The 22,347-nt window shown below is 35.5% G+C and overlaps 1 protein-coding gene across 8 annotated transcripts in view; it reads right to left on the minus strand.

The window, feature by feature from the left end:
• The window catches only part of LOC140152513 (regulator of G-protein signaling 7-like), a 130,404-nt gene that overhangs the window by 95,296 nt on the left and 12,761 nt on the right, over nt 1-22,347 (minus strand). For all 8 annotated transcript variants that reach the window (XM_072174862.1, XM_072174860.1, XM_072174857.1 and 5 more), the window contains exons 3-4: nt 18,458-18,616; nt 5,916-5,980 (exon numbers count right to left, since the gene is read on the minus strand). In XM_072174862.1, coding sequence (XP_072030963.1) covers nt 5,916-5,980; nt 18,458-18,616 — 224 coding nt within the window. The remainder of the gene's footprint in view (nt 1-5,915; nt 5,981-18,457; nt 18,617-22,347) is intronic.

Raw genomic sequence — 22,347 nt, forward strand, 5'->3', positions numbered from 1 at the left:
GATAGACCTCCAATTGCATACATAGTTTACAATGCTTTTTTATGATCTAGTAACACCTATTAGTAACACATATCATGTGTGTCCACTGTTAAACAGAGATTTCTCATGTGTGTGTGTGTGTGTCCTCGATTATCAATGTGTTTGCATTTATACACACTAAATAGTAACATGATTGCCCTACTTTTCTCATGATTAACACATTTGAAGCCAAAGTCTGCCACACTTACAAAATTTTAAATCATGACATAGAATTTTTCAAAATGACAAAAGTAAGTTAATGGAGATCCCTTACACATAAGTAGCGAGTGCTAAAAGGTAAAATTACCTCACATAACACAATCTAACAATATTAATATCAGCTGCAACTGTGTCACTGCCACAATTCTAGAAGCATTATTCCTTACAACTATGAAATCATACTTCCTGAATTAAAACAAATGAAAGATATGTAATCAGGCCAAAAAATGAAAGGAGGAAGGCAAAATGTCTGCTTTATAATTAAAAGCATCTTTGAATGAAATCACCATGTGAGAATGAGAGAGACCTATTTGCAGTGATACATACTAGGTGCTACATACTGAGCTTGGTACTACATACTGGGTGTCCGAAGTCTCTTTACCATTTTTATCGTCGAAAGGAAATTTCAACTACATACTTGAAAAGAACAAACTTGTACATTTATTCTGATACCAAACTTGACCATTTTTTCTTCTTCATTGAAAAGCATCAACACCATTCCAAACCACCCCAATATTTGGCATTTCATGGAGATAATTTGCAGCTCAAGTACCATAATTACATGGAACTTTTAGATATTCAAATCAGGATAATGTTAGAGCTCTCAAAAGTTGCAGTGCCTGTGCAGTGAGAACAGGAAATTATTAATATTATACCAACTATTCTTGATAAACATGGACAGAATCACACAAGCAAATCCAATTTACACAGAATCTACTGAGCTTCTGTTTGCTGATGACCAATGTTTCGTTCGCGATGAGGACAGCAATCTCCAGGATCGCACTAAACAATACCTGTGAAAAATATGGCATGAAAATCAGGATTGCCAAAACAGAATCGCCAGAAGAGAATTCATGACAGTTAAGTTGCTCACCAAAGACCTTGGGCATCCAAATCAACACAGTGCTCTTCAACTTCAACAATATCTCATTTACAGAAGATGGCAAAATGGACAGGGAGCTAGAGACCAGATGTCATATGGCTTTGGCGAATGCCCAGCAAACACAAGAATGTTTTTAGAATATTTAAAAAAAGTTGTTTTCTTTTTCAAATTTAAAATGTTGGGGTTACACAAAGATCATGAAAATACAATTAATAAAAACCCACAACTGTTAACAATGATTCCACATTACCTCAAGATGACCTTTGATTCCAAGGACCCAAGCACCTTTGAGATCACACCTCTGAAGTTGCATGACAACCACAAAGAGCATTTTGGGCAATTTGGTGAACTGATCTCAACAATCATTGTATCCAAGTTTCATGCCAAGATCTAAAACAAATTGTAATATTGACAGGTAAAATTTCATCAAATTCACTTTAAAGCACTAAATGGAACCGGGGATAATCCCATTTTGACTATGTCACCAGATCACAGGCAAATCATTGGCTGTGGGGTGTCCTCAGTTGCTCTGATATTTTTATATGCGCATCATTGTTTGCAGGTTTTTACAACACAACCGCCCCCACACCCAACCCATGTACCATGTATCGATTGGGGACACTTGTATAAAACAACCAAATGGGGACACACATTTCTAGCCTAACACCCACCAATTAGGGACATTTGTGTGTCAACTGGGGACACAAAACTTGTCTAAAACCTACAATCATGTAGTAAACATAAAACCTATAAACATGCCCTTCACAAGCCTTCACAACCACAAAGAACATTTTGGGCAATTTGGTGAACTGACCTCAACAATCATTGTATCCAAGTTTCATGCCAAGACATAAAACAAATAAAGCACTAAATGGAACTGGGGATAATCCCCTTTTGACTATGTAACCAGATCACAGGCAAATTTGGTTCATTCATGTCTCAGTTAAATAGGGAAAACAAAATGTACCCACCCATACATACACACAGAATTTAGGACAGGTGACACATATATGATAAGCACAAAATAAATGAGCCTCACGGTCATGACGATCAAAATATTTGCACTTCATCATGTCTGTTGTCTGTCTTTACTTTTGTTACAAAATTCAATTTGGAGTAGAATAAACAATGTTTTGTGGGGTTTTTTTCTGTTAGAATTTTAAAGGTAAATGGCTTACAGTAAATAAAATTGCACCATCTCACCATTACGTTGCGCTATTAGTGTAAGTAAGGTTCAAAGAATTACAAATTAAGAGACTGAGTCATTCTTTTAAATGGTCCTCTTTAACTTATTTTTGCTTTCCAAGAAGTGTTTCTAATAAATTAAATTAGTTTATGTTCATGTACAATTGCAACTTAATATAAGATGTGAAAACACAATTTACTAATTGCTTTTTAAAGAGCTAGCTTTCAATATCATCCATAAAGAAAAAACCTGATCTATAATAATTGTGTATATATAATCCATTCTCCTTCAAGAAACACTAGCCATATTTTATTGTCAATCACTGCTTCTACTATAATTTTACTGATTACTTTCAAATTATAAAACAACCACTAGAGGGCAGCAGATAGGATACGGAATTATAATGATGTGCACACTGACAACGGCCACCCACCTTGACATTATGTCAAGTTGAAAGGTTAAGCGCTGCTTCTGTTTGATTTTGGTCATAAGAGAACAGCATTACATCTCTCTGTTTAATATCGTTACTTTCTCTCACTGGCACTATAGAGGGCTCTGTTTCATTCAATCACTCAGAGCAGGTGTGTGTGGACTAGGATTCAGTCCTGTGTAAGCATTGATTGAGGCATCTGTCAGGTGAAGCACACTGTTAGTATCTGATTCCTACAAGTTTTATTATTAAGTGTAAAATTGCTACAATTATTTAATTCTAATATGGTCTAATTTACATATTAATCCAAGAAGTTTCTAGTTAACATTCAACAAATAACAGATTGTCACACTCAAGGTTATATATAATAAACATGGAGAGGCCACACATTACATAACGCTATTCATAATAAAAAGTGGGACCTCTTGTTTCGGAAACTGCACCAACAACATAATTAACACTTGCCCAAGCCTACGCATATCAATAAGGGATTAAAATAAACTTGTATTAGTGCCTATCACGGAAAGTGGGGCCTTTGGTTCAGACCGTAACCCAAATGTGTAACACAAAAATATACTTAAACCTTCTATACTAGGTTTGTTGCAGCCCACCTGCTTTTAGGCACTTGATTTAAATAAATTGAATGAAATATTAGCCGATGACTCTCGAAATGTGGATCTAGGCTCTGTTGCATGTCAATGGAACCAGTACTTCTTTAAATCCTCATGTATAACTTTGTTTAAAGAGCCATTATGCTTCAATTAAATATTCTTTAACATGATAGTATATTGTTATTTAATATAGTCCCAATTACTGAAGTTAACATTAGTTTTGTCATGACTGTGTTGTTTTAAGACTCAAAACACAATGAAGCACCAATGTCGTTTTGGCATACTATGAATGGAAGTATCCATAAATTACTACCTTATTCATTAACTAAGAATTATAATTGAATCCAATTTTCTTGAAACATTTGTAGAATTATAAAGTACATTTTGGAAAGAAAAAGGACACACCTTCTTTTTATGAATACTTTAAATGATTATAGACCCTATAATACTAAGTCACTCATCCTCATTTAAATGAAATTCTGTCCAGCATAAGGTACTACAGGGCAATTCGCATGATAATACAGTAAAACAAGTGATAGGTGTGAATGGTTGTGGGATCAAACTACAGACCTATCCCTCTGTCACTTGTAACTTAGAACCAACATGTCTGCCATTTCAATTGTTATACCGCTCCGGTTGAGTATATTCGATAGTGTCTATAAACACAAAACGCGTAACAACTAAGGTAGAAAAATGAAAGCCTTTGTGCCTTAAAAATTGGATGTCAATTGTATGCATTCATTGCCCATTTACACATACAAACGCTGGCCGGGCAGCACAACACATAGTACTCTCTCCTGTCTTGTCCTCCGCACCAGAGGGGACACTGGTTCAAAACCAGACTGAAGCAAACAACTTTTCTCTTCATCTTCATACTTTCTCCCTTCTTTCCTTTCCCTTCTCCAAAAAACAGAAAGGGTGTTAGAGTAAATGTGGGACATCGAGGGCAGACCACTTCTATTATGGATCTGGCATTGTCAATAACCAAGATTATTTATAACCAGTTACATGTCATTACTGCCAGTGTATTGCAATCACAAAGTTCTCACCTGCTTTGGTCATGTACTGTATTCATTCCAATTAGCGCCCAGGGCGCTTTACGAAGTCATTTTGGGTGGGTGCTTATTTTTTACCTGGTTTACCTAATTATATTACTTTATAATATATAGGTTTTCTGATGCAGTAAATGTATTGCAAGTTTACACAGGACTTCAAATCCTCAAGCTATTTCACTGTATCAATGTCTATCAGTCACTTCAACATTAATGGTACCCTTTAGCAAACTGGGCGCTTATAGGGGCGTGGGCGCTTATTGGAATGATTACGGTAGTTAGACATAAAGACAACTTGAAAGTAGTAATGCAAGGAGAGGTTGAATGTTGAAGAAGATCAGGCCCTGTGATAAGACGGATTGATAGGATAAACATAGTACGGTCCAATTAAGAAAAAGGGGTCAATCTTGAAAATTGAATTATTATCATCAACAACCTGTCCAGTAACCAGACACAATATCGCTGAAATTATTACATCCTCGCACATTTGGTTGCAAAAGGTTTTATAATGCCCATTTTTCTCTTATGTATTTTAATGTTTTTTATGCTGTATTTCTGCCTGTATCACAATTCCACCATTACTGTCCTTGGCCTAATTGTATCAGGTTGCTTCACCAACGTTTTAGTTGGACAGCCTCTAAAATTGTGTAACTGCAGAATGCAGACTGACCTACATGGTACATCATCCTGGAGGTCACAAGCTGTCTGACAAGCTTTGTATAAGGGTGCACACCACAAAATAAACGTCGCTTTGAGATATACATAAAAGAAAGTAAATTTGTTTTTCTACCCTGTGTAGCAATATTTCTAATATTTTGATCGCACCAATGGATAATTAAAATTTGATTTGTTGAAACAAATTAAGACAAACTTGAGAGATACAAACCCCCTGAACAGCGCCGAATTACAGCCGACACTCACGCCTCCTTACCAGTTCCAGCCATGATATTGTTCCGAGAGCCCATCACCCATGCACATTCGATTCAGCACATTTTCTGAACAGATTTGTAATGCTGAACTCCTATTCTATCGATTTTATTAACACTGTCAATTTCAAACCATCATTGTATGGCAGAAATTGGTGGCCGTAACTCAACACTTTTAAAATGTGACACGATCAAGGGAAATGAGTCGGATGTCGCTAATATTGATTTTGAGATAATGGCAAAGAAAGTGTTAAAATTCTTTTGTTTTATATTGTTTTCAGCAATTGATAAATTGATGTAACTTCACAAAGAAAAGTTGTATCAACATGGGGTTTTGAGTTTCTGAAAGCTCTAAATATCCTCTTTAGAAACATGTGTAAAACTCATTTTCGACCAGGGCCGACATGCGACTCATTCCCCTTGATATGTCACAAATGATGTTTATCAGTTTGGGCATCTGATCTCTGCAATACATTGGATGAATACCACCTGCTCAGGTTTCCACCAGTAACTGACACCTTGAAATCTTGAGGGTGTTACTGGTGTCATTAATGAGTCTAATCATGACTGCTCTATTGTATTTTACTTACCGCTTCGTAATCTGCCAGCTCCAGCCTGGACTTATTTTGCATAGTTCGTTTGCACAGGTAAACAGCTGAAAAATATCAATAAATACACAGAAATTTGTTAACTTGTCTGAAATAATAATATTATCAAAATGCAGTCAAACTCAAAGTAGCATAATTTATTTAATCAGAAATACATTTCAGATTTTTTACAATTCTGATGAAGTCCCACGGATGTGGTGATGAAATATACAAATAAGTCACTATTTTCTTGAGAACTGTTTAAAACATTCATTTTACCTAAGATTTTAACACATATATTTAGTGTAAGTTCACCCATCCTAAACTTGTAAGTATTTCTTACCAACTATAACTTTACATCATGCTTTAAGAAAATTGCACCTTTCCTTCCTTTTAGGCATTTACATAAAGCTAGTGTAATTAGGTGTTTAATGCACTTGATTACATTAAATATACAAGACACCAACCTTAGTTCATTAGCTATAACAATTTTACGTAACTAACTTTCTAGCTACATAACCAACGTTAATTTGTTACATGATGTCATTCATAACCTTAATAAAAGCATTTATATAAAGCTTATATCAAATCCAAATTCCCATAATGCAATGTTGTTTTCTACCAGTCTGCTGTAAATTATTCATATACAGACCATGTCAGCTTTCCATTGGTTGAGGAATTCTGAATTTATTTTTGTTTTGTCATACTCTAATTTGGTTTCGAAAATATTGGTACACCACAGTTAAGCAGCTGAGATAGTCTTTTATTTTCAGGGGTATGAGTGAACTCTATTGAAAAAAGAGGAACTTTGTTCAAATAAGAGGAAAAGCACTGAAATATGCTCAAAACGGGCTGAAAATGAAAGAAAAAGCTACAATTTTGCCTCAAAGAAATTTCCAAAAAAGAGGAATTCAGCTTATATTTTACCTCATTAGTTTGGTTTAAATTGACCAGAAACATATATTAGGGCTTTAAGAAATAAACTAATATAAATAAACTTCCCCAGTTTTGCATTTTGGTGATGTTGCATTGTTCTGGTAACTTAATTAGATTTTTTTTGGATTCATGCCTTTTGGTCCTCTAGTCTTTTCCTCCATAACATATTTGTACATTCTTTTATTAAATTATTATTGATATCTTTTGCTGTAATGAGTTATATGGATCTAAATATGAATATGAATAAAGGGAAAATGTAAATATTCTCTATCAACACTGACTTACATCTTCTATGACCATTCTTTGTGTGTAAACCAATGGCAAATGGTACCATGTGGTGTAACACAATTTGTTTAGTTTCTGACCTGCATTGCATTATGGGAATGCATGATTCATCCTCTGTGAAATCATACAGACAATTGATCAAATTTTCAAAGGTGTACTAATTACATTATATTATTCATAACCAACATCGTTTAATTAACATCACATAATTGCTAAATGATCGAAAGTATGAAATATGCAGGCAATAAAAAAATCCAACACTTATTGTGATGCCTTAGGGCACTTCAGGCACAATTAAAAAGAGCAAGATATTTTTAAAAATAGGGACAGCAGTCCCAGATAGGTCATCCGAAGATATGGGTAGCGAACACCACACATAGTAAATATTCATGCAAGACTTTTTTTTTTCCATTTTCAGTCTATTTTACAAGTTGACCTCAAATGACCTAAAACTTTTGCTAATATGTGACCCCTCAGCACAACTGAGCCCGGAAGTCGCCAATCATCATTTTTGAGATATTCAACCAAAATATTCTGCTTGAAATTAGCTTTAAAATGATGTATATCATGTCTATAGTACTTGACATTTAAGTAGTGAAAAATCAATAAAACAGTCAATAAATCCTTTGTTTCCTATTGTTTATTGTTAAGTTCAATGGAGCATATCTCAATAGTAGCACTGGCGACATCCGGGCTCAGTTGTGCTGAGGGGTCACATATTAACTTTTTTCTTAATAATATCTCAAAATGTTTTGATGGAGTTGGACCCTTCTTCCTCTCAGGTATTCAATTAAGAGCTGTCTCTACACCTACTATAAAGCTGGTCTCTCTCCTTAGAAAAAGAACAGGTTTGTCTTTTTCAAAAAATTGGGTTTTAACTTTGTGTATTCATTTGTTTTTACCAACATTGGATATGTTTGGATATAGAGTCTAGATTTAATGTTATGACCTATGAACTGTCAAGGTTACATACAATCCATAGAGCAGGGACAGACTTAGGTTTCAGTTTTCTACTGGCCCTCCGGGCCAGTGAAACTGCAAATCTACTGGCCCTGCAATAAATTTACTGGCCCAACTTTTTCAATATGTTCTACTGCAAAAAGTGCAAATAAAGAAGCATGTTCCTATGCCCGTAACCAGGGGGCAGGTGGTGAACACACCCCCCTCGCCAAATGACCCATTCACGAGCGTAGCGAGCGAAAAAATAGAGGTTTTCAATCCTTGTCGGTCAGACAAAGGTCCAAATTTTGAACAAAAGTCTTTTTTAAAATCCTGGTTATGGGCCTGCACGTTCCAATGCGACTTTTAAAGTTAGAGACTACCAATTAGGCCTACCAAACTTGACACATGTTACTTGTGTGTTAACATTATTTTATTCTGTGCCACCATGGACCCTAAAAATCTTTTTCCAGGATCTATGGTGCCACTTTAATTCCAGCAAACCTGAATATTTTTAATTGTTTTGTACTGAGCATACTCAATATAGAGAGACTAGTCACTAACACAAGTTCAGTCAGTTAGTCCTTCCTTAATCTATAGTTCCAAAAGTTCACAAAAAAAAAGGTTCAAGTATGCGGTATTTGCGATATCGCTATCATCATCAGATAGAGCATGAAAGAGCTTGGAAATAGTACGTGGGCCTACATCGCCGTAAAAAGGGGCAGTATATTTCCAACTTGCTTGCAACGCAAGGATAAGAATAAATAGACAAAAAAAATCATTAAATAAAAATATAAATTACACACAGGTACAGGTGACAAGTGGAGCAGAACTGTGTCCAATTGTGTCCATCACTGATTATATCTTGCCTCAGTCATACGAGTTATATCAGGATCAAAAATCTAGTGGCCCGCCGGACCAGCATTGTTGGAAGTTCACTGGCCCGAGGCAAAATCAACTGGCCCCGGGCCACCGGGCCACTGCTTAAATCCGTCTCTGCCATAGAGTTGTTGAACTTGGGACTATGATTCTAGAATATGGTGACTTCTAAATTCTAGTTTTTGTATCTATCATAATCATTGTATAGACAAATAATTTGCGATTATTTTATTAAATTCGGAACATTTTGAAAATTTTGACTTATGACTATGTTTTTGCACCCTTTGACCTATTATACCTCATTAATTATAATGTCGGCATCCTGGCGATACATGTACTTGTTTATGTTATGCGAGTGTGGTGAAAACACTTTTTCTCAGATTAACTTGACACTCTCGGAGAATTTTACTAGGGTACAGACTACTATTGTGCTGAAATATCAGTAAGATCAGAGCATGTTCACCCAGGCAGTTGATTTTCACAAAATCCCTACTTATTTGCTATTTCTTACTGTATAACTCATACCCAATATTTAGCACTTTAGGTAGCTTATTTGGACCCTCTAGAGCATCACCAGGTAGTCAGTAGCCTCCACTTGATTATCATTATCGCTTACTAAAGACAGATTTGTAGGTTTCTATGGTACAAGAATTGCTCAATTAAGGGGCAGGGGTAGTATAATATTAAAGAGCATTTCCCCAGGTTCATTCAGTCAATTTTCATAGTTTTGGAGTTTTTGCACAAAAAAATTAATGAGATAGGATTTTAGGGCAGCTCTGACTTGGTTGGGCTTAAAGGGTCATGTGACACCCAATTTGCAGTAATTTCTAAGGCCATGTGACCTTATGACCTCTGGTCAAAACAATGGCTGCCCAAACAAGACCAAAATTGTAAAACTTGACTGAGTAAAACTGGGGAAATGCTACCCCTACTCCTTAATTTAGCATCTCAAATACCATCAATATTTAACTAAAGCCTGCAAAACAAGTAACATGGACATTATAAATACGCCTATAGCTTCAAAAATATTGTATTCACAATGTATTGACATACATTGTAGAACGAAGGATGATGTATTTACATGCATTTTGATATCCCAATTGTCCAATGTCGTACAATATTAAGAACACAGTAGTGCTGTTAAAGAAATATACCTGGAAAAGTTGCAGTTTACAGTGGTCAATGATTACTATGCAAGCATTGTAGCACATATAGCCTGCCATTATCTTTGTGCTGACTTGAAATCAATACAAATAGCTGCAACTTTTAAATTCAGGTTTTTTTTTAAACACTGCTAAAGCTATAGGTGCATTTATAATGTTTATAGAGTTATACAGACAGAAATAGCAAATAAGTACGGATTTTGTGAAAATATACTGCCTGTGCAAAATATGCTCCGATCTTACTGATATTTCAGCACAATAGCAGTGTGTACCCAAGTAAAATTCTCTGAGAGTTCCAAGTCGATCCGAGGACAGCGTATGATGCAGTCTACAATGATGTTATCCAGGAGCGTGATTGGTCAGTTCTGCAAAGATTTCATCTGATCTGTATGTGTGTTGCTGCTGCCAACTAAGCTGCATGTGTGTATGCCATAATGGAAACAAATTAGTTGAAAGACCAGTAGTAAATGTGGATGACATGCGCAGTGTTGTCCATGTCCATGTGAGTATTCGCTGATCACACGATTATCTCAAAACAAGGTTCTACCCGCAAAGTGTGTGTTATTGTGTATGCACGCTTGTCAAACGATGCTTTTAATTACCGTGTGCGTGTGTACTTTGCAATGCGTTTGCAGGGAGAACTTTGTTTCAGAAGCAAGATGGCGGATCCGTGCAAAGGGCGAATACAAGTTGCATAGTGCATCCACATCTGCGGATTATCACCACTTGTAGTCAACAGTGCTTTTAGCTTACTGCTTGTTGTCACCTTGAGTTTTGTAGTGACATCAAAATGTGTCTTCTGTATGTGAGCGTGTTACTATAATAAGTATTACAATTGATTTTTATTCGGGTGCACCGTCGGATATCACATTACCGGTGCAGCTGGTCAATGTGTGAAAACTAGTACAGTACTGGCGCAGCCAGTCACTGTGTGAAATTAGTCAAGCTTTCATCAGATGTGGCTCTGACTTCAGACATTGACCGGCTGCACCGGTAATATGATATCCGACGGCGCACCTGAATAAAAATCAATTGTTATGGAATCCTGTCGTGAAAGCCTATCTATTTACTTATAATACTATTGTGCCGCCTTTACAAGCCAGCATATTATGCTACAGTTCTGAGAACGGTGTGCACATTTCAAGGCTATGCAACCTAAAGCACACAGTGACATCACTACCAATCTTGAGGTGACATACAGTATACCGTAAAGGTTCGCCTAATGGTGCATATGGGCGCCTTGACATAACTGGGACTTAAGGTACAACCTAAAACAGCCCTCCAGTAAAATTCCCACCAGCAAATTAGGGCATGTGTCCTTCATTTTTGTTGGCATTTTTATGGAGTGTGCTCTCTATTTGTACGTGGAATTTACAACCAGGCACAGGCAAAGGAGCCCATGAGTGCCATTAGGCAAATCTATACGGTAGTGTAGTCAGTGAATAGAGCTATTCGCCTAGTGTAGTCAGTGATGTCAATGTGATTAAGCAACTATTTCGCTTGTGCATCTATATGGAGTCTTTTAATACATGCCTTTGTACGGCAGCACTTAGTATGATCATGATTAAAGCTGCACCCAATAAAATGCGCACTGATGTCTCTGACTGTACTAGAATAAAAGCATTGTAACTTCTTCGGTTTTCAATTTGTTCATTGTTAAAATGGTTCTGACAATGATGCACAACTATTCACATTAGTTAGTAACTCTGCTTATAGGCATCAGGATGTCATTCAATATAATACCGTAAACGTTCGCCTGATGGCGCACCTGGGCTCCTTTTTGCCTTGGGGTAAATTTCATGTGCAAATAGAGAGCTCCCTCCTCTAAAATCCAAAATTAAGGTTCCGTGCCCTTATTTGCTGGTGAGAATTTTACGGGAGGGCACTATAAGGTTGTGCCTAAAATTCCACTTACGTCAAGGGAGCCCATAGCGCCTAAAGGCGAAAGTTTAAGGTATTTGATGATATTTGTACAGGGTGGCAGGCATCATTACTGAGGTTTAGTTGAGAAGTGGTTTAGTTGTTGTGGAATGCTATGTGGCTGTCGTGTAAAGTGCATGGTTGCTGCAGATCAAGTGGACTTTGCTCTCATTTATGCCCCTGTCAGGCTTTCATGTCGCTTGCTGTATCAGCCAATGACAAGCCTTGATTGTGCCCTTTTGTCTGCAATGAGTGTGCTTCACACTGCTCAGCGGCAACCAACATAGCAGTATGAAACCAGTATTACACATGGGCTAAGTAGTATAGTATCTGCACTTTGCTCATTACAACCAAATGCACTAAATATCTACCTGTTAACTCAACCTCGTTAGTGTGACAATGATACTTGTGTAACATGTTTAAATGCTGTCCACAATATATGTCCATTTCAACTTTCAAGGCAAGGCACACAAGGAATATATTGTAATTCGCTGTTGAAGTGATGTAATAATCGGATTAACCACCATAGCAATAGGTATGAACAATATTTATATAATATTGAATGGCTTTGAGTGTGATACAAGAAAATATTGCACGAGATAGAAAAATATTGCACGAGTCGAAGACGAGTGCAATATTTTTCTATCGAGTGCAATATTTTCTTGTATCACACGAAAATAAGCCATTCAATATTATTATTATTATTTATATCAGGCTTTTGCTATGCGGTAAAATGAAATTTTAAGCTTATACCTTGCCACCACGTTTAACCAATAACCAATGTGTTTTGTAATGTAAGCTTACCTTTTGACCTGCTTGTTTTCTGCTCTTTACTCTCCAAAGACAATTTCGGAATAATTATATATAGGTTTATTTGTAGATGTGGATTATATTTCCTAAGGTTATCATCATCCAGAATTGCCGCTAATTAAGTTTGTGATTTTACTTGTTTATACAGTACGAAATCTCCAGTGAGCCGTTACGGTATCTGTAGTGTATTGTTGTGCTGTTGTATCATGACGCGAAGTTGGTGCTGGTAACGCTGCGACGCCAGACGCTGATACGCTGCATAATATTTAAAAAATATTGTATTGCATCCGGTATTTTGCAAATATTGTACAATATACAGTTTTATTGTATCGCTCAAAAGCCTGATATAAATAATAATTGATTATATCGCGCAGCACTACAATCAAGTTGCACTCATCACCTGTGCATGTCTGCAATCATAGATTGAATACAATACCCCTCTTTTCAATGGTACTAATCTGTGCAAGTGATCAGCATGATATGAATATTCTATAGAATTACGATCCAGGTCTTTATCCCTGTTCTTTGACATCTATGGTTCAATGCAGAGGTACCGCATGAACATACTAGATTATTACATCACTTCAACAGTGAATAGGCTTTGAATTTTGAGGTAAGCGAGAATGATCACTCACAATTAATAGCTCTCTTTAATTTAGAAGAATGCTTGATTAACTCTCCTGAAGGCTCTTCTAGACTTCCTCAGTAGATCAATATTTAGCTTTCTTGTAATCTCAAGGCCTGTCATAATTTTTCAAATATCACTAATGATGATGACAATTAAATACCAATTAGGTACAACCACTGAGTATAGTACAGATGCCACTATGTTTTCATGTCACTAATGCAAGTCAAAATAGTGTACCTCTAGATTATTAATTTCACCATGTGCCCACTAAACTTATTGCTTGTAACACTCAAGCTTAACAATGCCAATTATCGTTCAATTTTACGGGAGGGCATTATAAGGTTGTGCCTAAAATTCCACTTACGTCACGGGAGCCCATAGCGCCATTGGGCGAAAGTTTAAGGTATTTGATGATATTTGTACAGGGTGGCAGGCATCATTACTGAGGTTTAGTTGAGAAGTGGTTTAGTTGAGAAGTTGTTGTGGAATGCTATGTGGCTGTCATGTAAAGCGCATGGTTGCTGCAGATCAAGTGGACTTTGCTCTCATTTATGCCCCTGACAGGCTTTCATGTCACTTGCTGTATCAGCCAATGACAAGCCTTGATTGTGTCCTTTTGTCTGCAAAGAGTGTGCTTCACACCGCTCAGCGGCAACCAACATTGCAGTATGAAACCATATTACACATGGGCTAAGTAGTATAGTATCTGCACTTTGCTCATTACAACCAAATGCACTAAATATCTACCTGTTAACTCAACCTTGGTAGTGTGACAATGATACTTGTGTAACATGTTTAAATGCTGTCCACAATATATGACAATTTCAACTTTCAAGGCAAGGCACACAAGGAATATATTGTAATTCACTGTCGAAGTGATGTAATAATCGGATTAATCACCATAGCAATAGGTATGAACAATATTTGATTATATCGCGCAGCACTACAAGCAAGTTGCACTCATCACCTGTGCATGTCTGCAATCATAGATTGAATACAATACCCCTCTTTTCAACATACTAATCTTACAGGTGCAAGAGATCAGCATGATGAATATTCTATAGAATTACGATCCAGGTCTTTATCCCTGTTCTTTGACATCTATGGTTCAATGCAGAGGTACCGCATGAACATACTAGTGCAGTGCGATATAATCAAAAATTGCTATGGTAGTTAATCCGATTATTACATCACTTCAACAGCGAATAGGCTTTGAATTTTGAGGTAAGTGAGATTGATCACTCATTAATAGCTCTCTTTAATTTAGAAGAATACTTGATTAACTCTCCTGAAGGCTCTTCTAGACTTCTAGATCAATATTTAGCTTTCTTGTAATCTTTAAACTCAAGGCCTGTCATAATTTTTCAAATATCACTAATGATAATGACAATTAAATACCAATTAGGTACAACCACTGAGTATAGTACAGATGCCGCCATGTTTTCATGTCAGTAATTGCAAGTCAAAATAGTGTACCTCTAGATTATTTCGCCATGTGCCTGCTGAACTTATTGCTTGTTTGTGTTCTGCATCCAATACACTGTGCTAATAACGCATGCTTAGTGCTATGCACAAAGACCTTTGTAACACTCAAGCTTAACAATGCCAATTATCATTCAATTTCTGCCATTGCTGATAAATGCCAGAGGTACACTTTTTGCCCTCCATGCATGCATGACTGACCAAGATGATGGATTTACCATAGCGTTGTACATGGGTTAAATTCAGCATCGAATTGGTTACGTAATTCTCTTGGTTACCAGATCACACTACTAGTATTTTGGTATGCCTTCGAGTGCCATATACTTTGTGTGGTGATCGTTTCGCTTGTGGTTCATTACTCCAGAGCGTGATCCCATTGACATAGAAACATTACGTAACTTCGACACTGAATTTTCAGTTGGTACTCTCAGGCAGGCTTGGGCGATATTTTAAAAATATTTTTTTTTTAAATCGAGTACTTGATTATTTAGAAACACCATAATCAAAGTATCAACATTTTGATTTAATAAAATATAATCAATTGTTTTTGTAAAGCAAATAGATATTTAAGCAATGTTTTTCAAATGATAGTTGGTTTTTAAAATAGATGCAACTTTATAGGTTATTAGTACCTGAAACTACAATCAGAATAACAAATAAAATAATTGTTAAACACATTTGTCTCCACTTAAAATGAACAGCAATATTTAGTGGGATTCTATGTAACCAATGGTGCTCAACCTATTACAGTCACATGATTTTGATACTCGATTTTAAAAAAATCAATTGTTTTAAGAATCGCCAAGCCTACTATTAGGGTTCATTCTCTTTGAATTATACATAGATTTAGGAAGTCCAAAATTTCCTTTTTTTTCAAACATTTAGCTATGTTTTGCCAAACCTTCTTAACCATAGTAGTCGCGTAGTACATGTACGTGTGCATGATCGGACCTTGTGCAAAATAATGTGTTAGATGGTTAGTAGTACTTACATGTATGCTTAATTTGTAAAAAGATTTGGCAAAACATTTTAGTACACAGCTTTTCCATATGCATTTGTAATCTCAACTAATGATAGTGATTGAGAATGACCACCAAAACTAATCAATGAGTGATCATTATTAATAACTGATGCACTTAGAGCCCATCAAGTTGTTTAATTACACTAAAAGCATTTGTTACTCTAATAAAACCTAGCATTAAGTATCATTTTCCAATGTAAACAAGATAATCAACATTTGCCCTTTCTCAATCAACCCTGTCTTTAATATGATATTTATAGCAAATTGAAGGTAATGTTTTTTGCCTCTGTTGTAATCTAGCCTCTCATATACACAGGTAATACTAATACGTGCTAAAATAATGGTATTGCTACATTATATGAGATAATAAATGTACAAAAAAGGCAAAAACAATACATTTATTCTTATGCTTTTACTGTTGTTAAACAATGCTAACTCAATTAATTCTTAAACCTTATTGGTTCCTACCTGTGTTACATTGTCACCCTGCTACGATAATTGCCCAAATCATTTTTTGTAATTTTGAGAACAAGTACAAAATATGGTTCAAGCATGCATTTAAACATATTTATTCACAAATCTTTGAACAAGAACAAATGATAACGATACAAATTAAAATGAATAATCATTAAAATGAATAATCAGATTAATCAAATGCATGCTTGAACCTTATTTTGTACTGTTTCTCAAAATGACACAAAATGACTTTTATCATAGCAAGGTGAAGATTTGACATGATATAACATGATTCAGTGTGTGCGTGTCGATGCGATATGCGTGCGCGCTTATTTGAACCAATCGCATAGGCGCATAGCAACAACGGGACTGATCCACTCTAACTAAGCCCAGGATAAATTCCTTGTAAAATATAGGATATAATTTTATTAAAATTTGGTACTTATGATTAATACTTTTGAATTGAAGTGTTTAAGAATGAAAATAGAAGTATTGTTTTTAGCCACTGTCGTGCATCTATCATCTCATGTAACACAGGTGACATCATTATTTTTGGTGCAAAACAACTTGGCTTCCCTTTGTTGTTTTACTTAAAATATATACTTTTTTATTCTCTAATTAATCAATTTGTGATCGAGATTCATTTATCTGGCCTTTTATCAATCCATCCATGAACCTGGTGGTTTTAGCAATGCGTACTGAAGCAGCATGCTGTTGCACATACCCTAGTCATGTTATATCAAGGGCTTAAAACCAGAACTGGTTATATGTCCAAAATATTCATGTTTGACGTTTTAAAGTTCAATTCTTTCTGGAAAATGTGACCATACTAAAATGGTGAAGCAATTCTAAGTAAAGTGAACATGACCAGTTCTGGTTCTACACCATTGGTAATAATCTCATGACACAATAACACACTCAAGACCAAAGAAACTCAAGTGACTGTACAAAGTTTCTCCAGTCTATATAACTTTGTATCATGCTCATAAAAGCAGCCTGTTGCAGCTTATTTTCCACCTTAAAACCCGATTCATACTTGGATTCGCAGATGCAGATTTTGTTGCTACCAAAACATTGCCAAGGGCAAATGAATGCAGTCTCAATGTTTTACCTATGCAGCAATAAATCCATTGTGTGATTTCAGTAGCACCATCTTTAGCCATGAAAAATCAATGCCAACAAATCCAAGTATGAATATGACCCCCAGAGATTAGATCCAAAGAGTACCAACTCCACCATGTTTGCATGTCGCTCATAGAAGGCAAAATATTGTACATGTGAAGAAGATTATTATGTGCCGGTAAACTTCTCATTTAAATTGCATGCTTGTTTGAATTGGTCAAGTAATGCATTGCACCAATAACACAAGGTTGAAGATGCAGATTATTGTTCTGTTGGGTTTTGCCAATGAATGTTGGAGGTACATTATTTTGGTCTCCATGCATGACAAACCAATGGCGGATTTACTATAGTGCTACGCACAGTGCAATTCTAACTCTTTGGGACTTATCTCTTTGATCTGGCTTTATACAACTTTCCTTGTGACCAGCAGATGTGATATTTGGTATAGAGGTTATCTAGTACTTGACACACTGGTCTTTAACTGCTGCTGTCTGGGTTCAGTCAGTCCTCATAGTTACCACTCCTTGTTCATCCACACAGATTTTTCTCCTGGTTCGCTGGTGTTCAACCTGCATCTGAAAAATACCTTTTTATACTGACCCCGTCACACATTATGAGTTTGCTTGCAATAGTCTTATGCATAAAAGCATTATTAACTGCAACTTTCATTTCATCCAGTCAAACTCATTCAGGTGAAATGGTATGTGTTTCTATTACTTCTATCTGGAAAAATACCCAGCATTATCATTCCTCTAGAAGGATTTCAAACAAAATCTCTGCAGCTATGAGCTGAAAGAGATCATCTGTTTCGATCTCCACAACACAAATGATCTGTTAGCTAGCACTATTCCAGGATACAAGAATGAACAGAAACACACACCATGTTTCTAATAGTATTACTTACCATAGTCTGTGTTTTCAGGTTCCCAACAATTTGAAGGCCAAAAGTAAGGTGTTTGGAACCTATAGAAAGTGTTATCATCCTTGAGGGTGAGTACATGGTCCGTAATAGGAAAGAAATAGCCATGTGCTGCTACTAGAGACCCTAAATGGATAGCAGTAGCTGCAAGAAAGCAAAACACAAGATAATGGTGTTGTTAAAATAATTCTATGAAAATGTACAAAAAGTGAAACTAAAGAAATTCACATTAATATATTACTGCTAATGACAAATGATGTCAACAAAATTTAAAACAGTAACACTCATTTAATGTTTAAAAGTATTTTGAAATTGATGAATGTCTTGCAACTGGTAGGTATGGTCATTATGGTGGTGTATCAGATTTATACACTGAGGGACCTCTGCTCTATTGTATAGTTGGACTATGATGTCAAGTCCTTTGTTTTCAAGCTTTTATAAGTGACAGGGTATTTGACTATCAAACTTGCAAAAAAAATACTTTGGGCCCATATAGCAATGTTTTTGATTGAAGGAACTCGTACAATTAAAAACAGCAAAAAACGATTAGAACATAGAAACTGCAGAAAATTACATCAACTAAAATTGAGTAATTTATTGATGGAACATGAGACTGCTAAATCAAGGTGAATACAATTTATGGTATCTGAGAGAGGTTAGGATAGTCCGACCTCCAGATAATTTTGCTATAACACCAGCAAACTTTTCGATTTTAAGGGTACACATGTTTGCTTGCAATATGCATGTAATGTCTTGATTATCATTTGATTTTGGATCTTCACCTAAAATATCACATTATTTGGGTCCAATGCATGACAATGCAATAAGCATTGTGCACAGGGCTATTCAGAATTTTATAATTTCTATTCATTTGCAGCCCATCATCCTGCTAAGAAAATTAGATCAAAATATCAAAGTTCTAGGTAAAGACAATAATGTATAATATCACAAGCCTACATTGTATACATGCTGTTTTGAATGCTACTCCAATGGAACATTTGTGGATTTGTTTAAAACCAAAAAGCAATATAATTTATGTTTAGTTTTAGGAATATAAAGCACAAACTGTGTACAAAATTAGTGAAATTATTATCTGTGACACATGTATGTGATGTGTGACATGTTTTCCTATCACATACACATGTTATATTCTCTTACATCAGCATACCTTCCAATTTGTTTACAAGTACCTCTGAAATCAGGATATCTCATACATATGTGTATGTGCATGTATTAACTTGTAAATACAATAGAACTGACATGTACAACACAATCAGTTACATGTCAATAATTTCTCTTGCCATTTTTATAAACGAGTAATGAAATTGGTGTCCATGAATACATCAATAGAGGGCAGCATAGTGATCAGACGACAAGATTTGCCTGTTAGCACTATCTGTACAAGCGATGCATGTATGTGTGCCCACGCCATATTTTAACCAGCACCGTCATGACAACACACAGATGAGCAAACACCCATGTCAAAAGCACCAGACATAACATTTTCTGCTTCAAAAGCAAGAAAACAAAATTATCCACTCGTAAAATTGCTTGAAATCAAATCACCTACAAATAATAAATCAAAAAATCTCAGCCTTTAATTATGCGAATGTAATGCATAGAAACAACTCCAGTATGCAGTTTAGGAAAATCAGTTAAGATGATGAGCGCATGCACGGTGGTTTTCTCCTCAGCAGTGCTCAGTAGCAAGCAAGCAAGCAAGCAAGCAGTACATTGAATTTGTTGACTGCATAATGGAACTAGCTAGGTCACCAGCCTATGGGCTTAACACTTACTGTACGCTTGCTCACAAGTATTTCAACCTCATATCTTATTCGACGCTGACGTACACCATCTTGTATCTCAGATACTCTACTACTTCCGAATCAAAATCACTAGGAACACTACTTGCAATTTATATCCCTTGTATCTCGCTTGCTATAAGTGCGCAAAATATTTAATTTGTCAAGATGGTATTTATCAATCATTTTCCCATGAACAGAAAATAGTAAGAGTATAACAGAAATAACATGTAACATACTGAGACTCCGTCTCATATTTTACATAGTTATCCTCCCACAACTAAGTAATAGCTCTTTTCAAGTGATATTAGCAGAGAAATATTCAATGTAATCTGGACTGTGTATAAGAGACGTATTAATTGATCCCATGTGATATCCTAATTATACCCTCCATTGCTTGTGAATGAATGAATGATCACCATATGATGCTTTCCAAGTATAATATTTACCACCTAGATCATGTCAAGAATAGAAACCATATCTACTGTAATCATTAGCCAACAAATAACAATCACTCATATTCATGTCAAAATTAATCACTGGATATGAACATCGTCACAATTTATCAAAGTCATCTATTAAGACTGGTTTCTGGTACAAATGATGTTTTCTCATACTAAAGGAAAATGCAGCTTGGTTTTATACTTTTGCATTTTTAATAAATTCTAAACTTTTGCCCATGAACATCGTAACCCTGCTACCATAATTGCCTAACTCAATTTTCACCCAAATTGAGCTTTTTGCCTAAATCATGTCTCTATTAGCATGTGCACCTGCTGTAATAATGCCATTGACATTGACCAATCATAAAGGAGATTTCAGGATGAGTTAGGTAATTTTGACAGGTGAAAACTGGTGAGTTACGCATTTTTAACACCAGAATTTATGGGTAACTCAGCTGTTTGTCTGAAGATTTTGCTTTGATTTTTGTCAAAACTACAAAAAATGAGTTAGGCAATCATTGTACCAGGGTGATGACATGTATGTGCACTTATTGAAGACGCTGCAGTTGGCGTTGACAAACTGCAATGCTTTTCATAATTTCTTTTCTATAATGAGCTATCATGCAAATCCACAATTGATTGGTTATTGAAATTAAAGTTATATAATATGGCGTAGGTGTAATAGTTACTGTTTTTCCCAATTATTATGTTTCACCTAAAAATAGAGTTTCAAAGTCTGTTATAAAACTTGTTATGCAATCGAAAAATTTGAATTGAGCAAATGTTTGTTTCAGAAATCTTAAGATTTGGGTCAATGCATGAGAGAGTAAGAATATCTTAAAGCTGTAAAAGGTTAGTCAGCTTTGTTTAACTCATAATTGGTGAAATTCATCAGCCTTCATAACCAAAATTTGATGTTGGACAACCAAAACACCAACATAGTTTAAAATGACTGATACAATTACAATTATGCAGTTTCGCTATTTGCAATTAAAAAATACGCATATGAATTTCAAATAATAGACAATTGCCAAACCTGAGAATCTCTGACAAGGAAGATAAAATATTGATTATTTAAAAAAGAACAATACCTATTTCAGTGTTCTAACATTAGCATTTGCTAATTTAGCAAATAAAATTGTGCATAAACTTTAGCAGCCATTTGGAAAACTTTGGAAAGCTTGGGTATCAAAAATTCCAAATTATAGTAAACATATTACTACTATTATTTCTACATATTTATTGTAAGGCACTTCTCAAAAAGAAACACCCAACATTGCATGTAAATGCAGACTTGCACATGATGGGAATGGACATCAAGAGGCAGGGATGAAAACAAGCACTGACAAAATTTCTTTAAACTGCTTTAACATTTTCTGAAAATGTGTATTTCCCTATATTTTGTACAGGGAAGATCCAAGCAAAATGTCCTGAAATCAGGAAATTTCCTGAAGATTTACATCCATGAAGAGGAATTTAAAACTGGTCAACAATACTCACACTTTGATCCAAATAATATCTAAGAAACTATTCTCCAAAATATTTGATTAATTACAAGAATTTTTCTCAAAAGCACTTTTTCATTTTTCATCTTAAATAAATAAAAAGCTATAAAAACTTCCAATACCAC

This window comes from Amphiura filiformis, chromosome 5 (genome assembly GCF_039555335.1).
Source record: "Amphiura filiformis chromosome 5, Afil_fr2py, whole genome shotgun sequence".
NCBI classification, from domain to species: Eukaryota; Metazoa; Echinodermata; class Ophiuroidea; order Amphilepidida; family Amphiuridae; genus Amphiura; species Amphiura filiformis.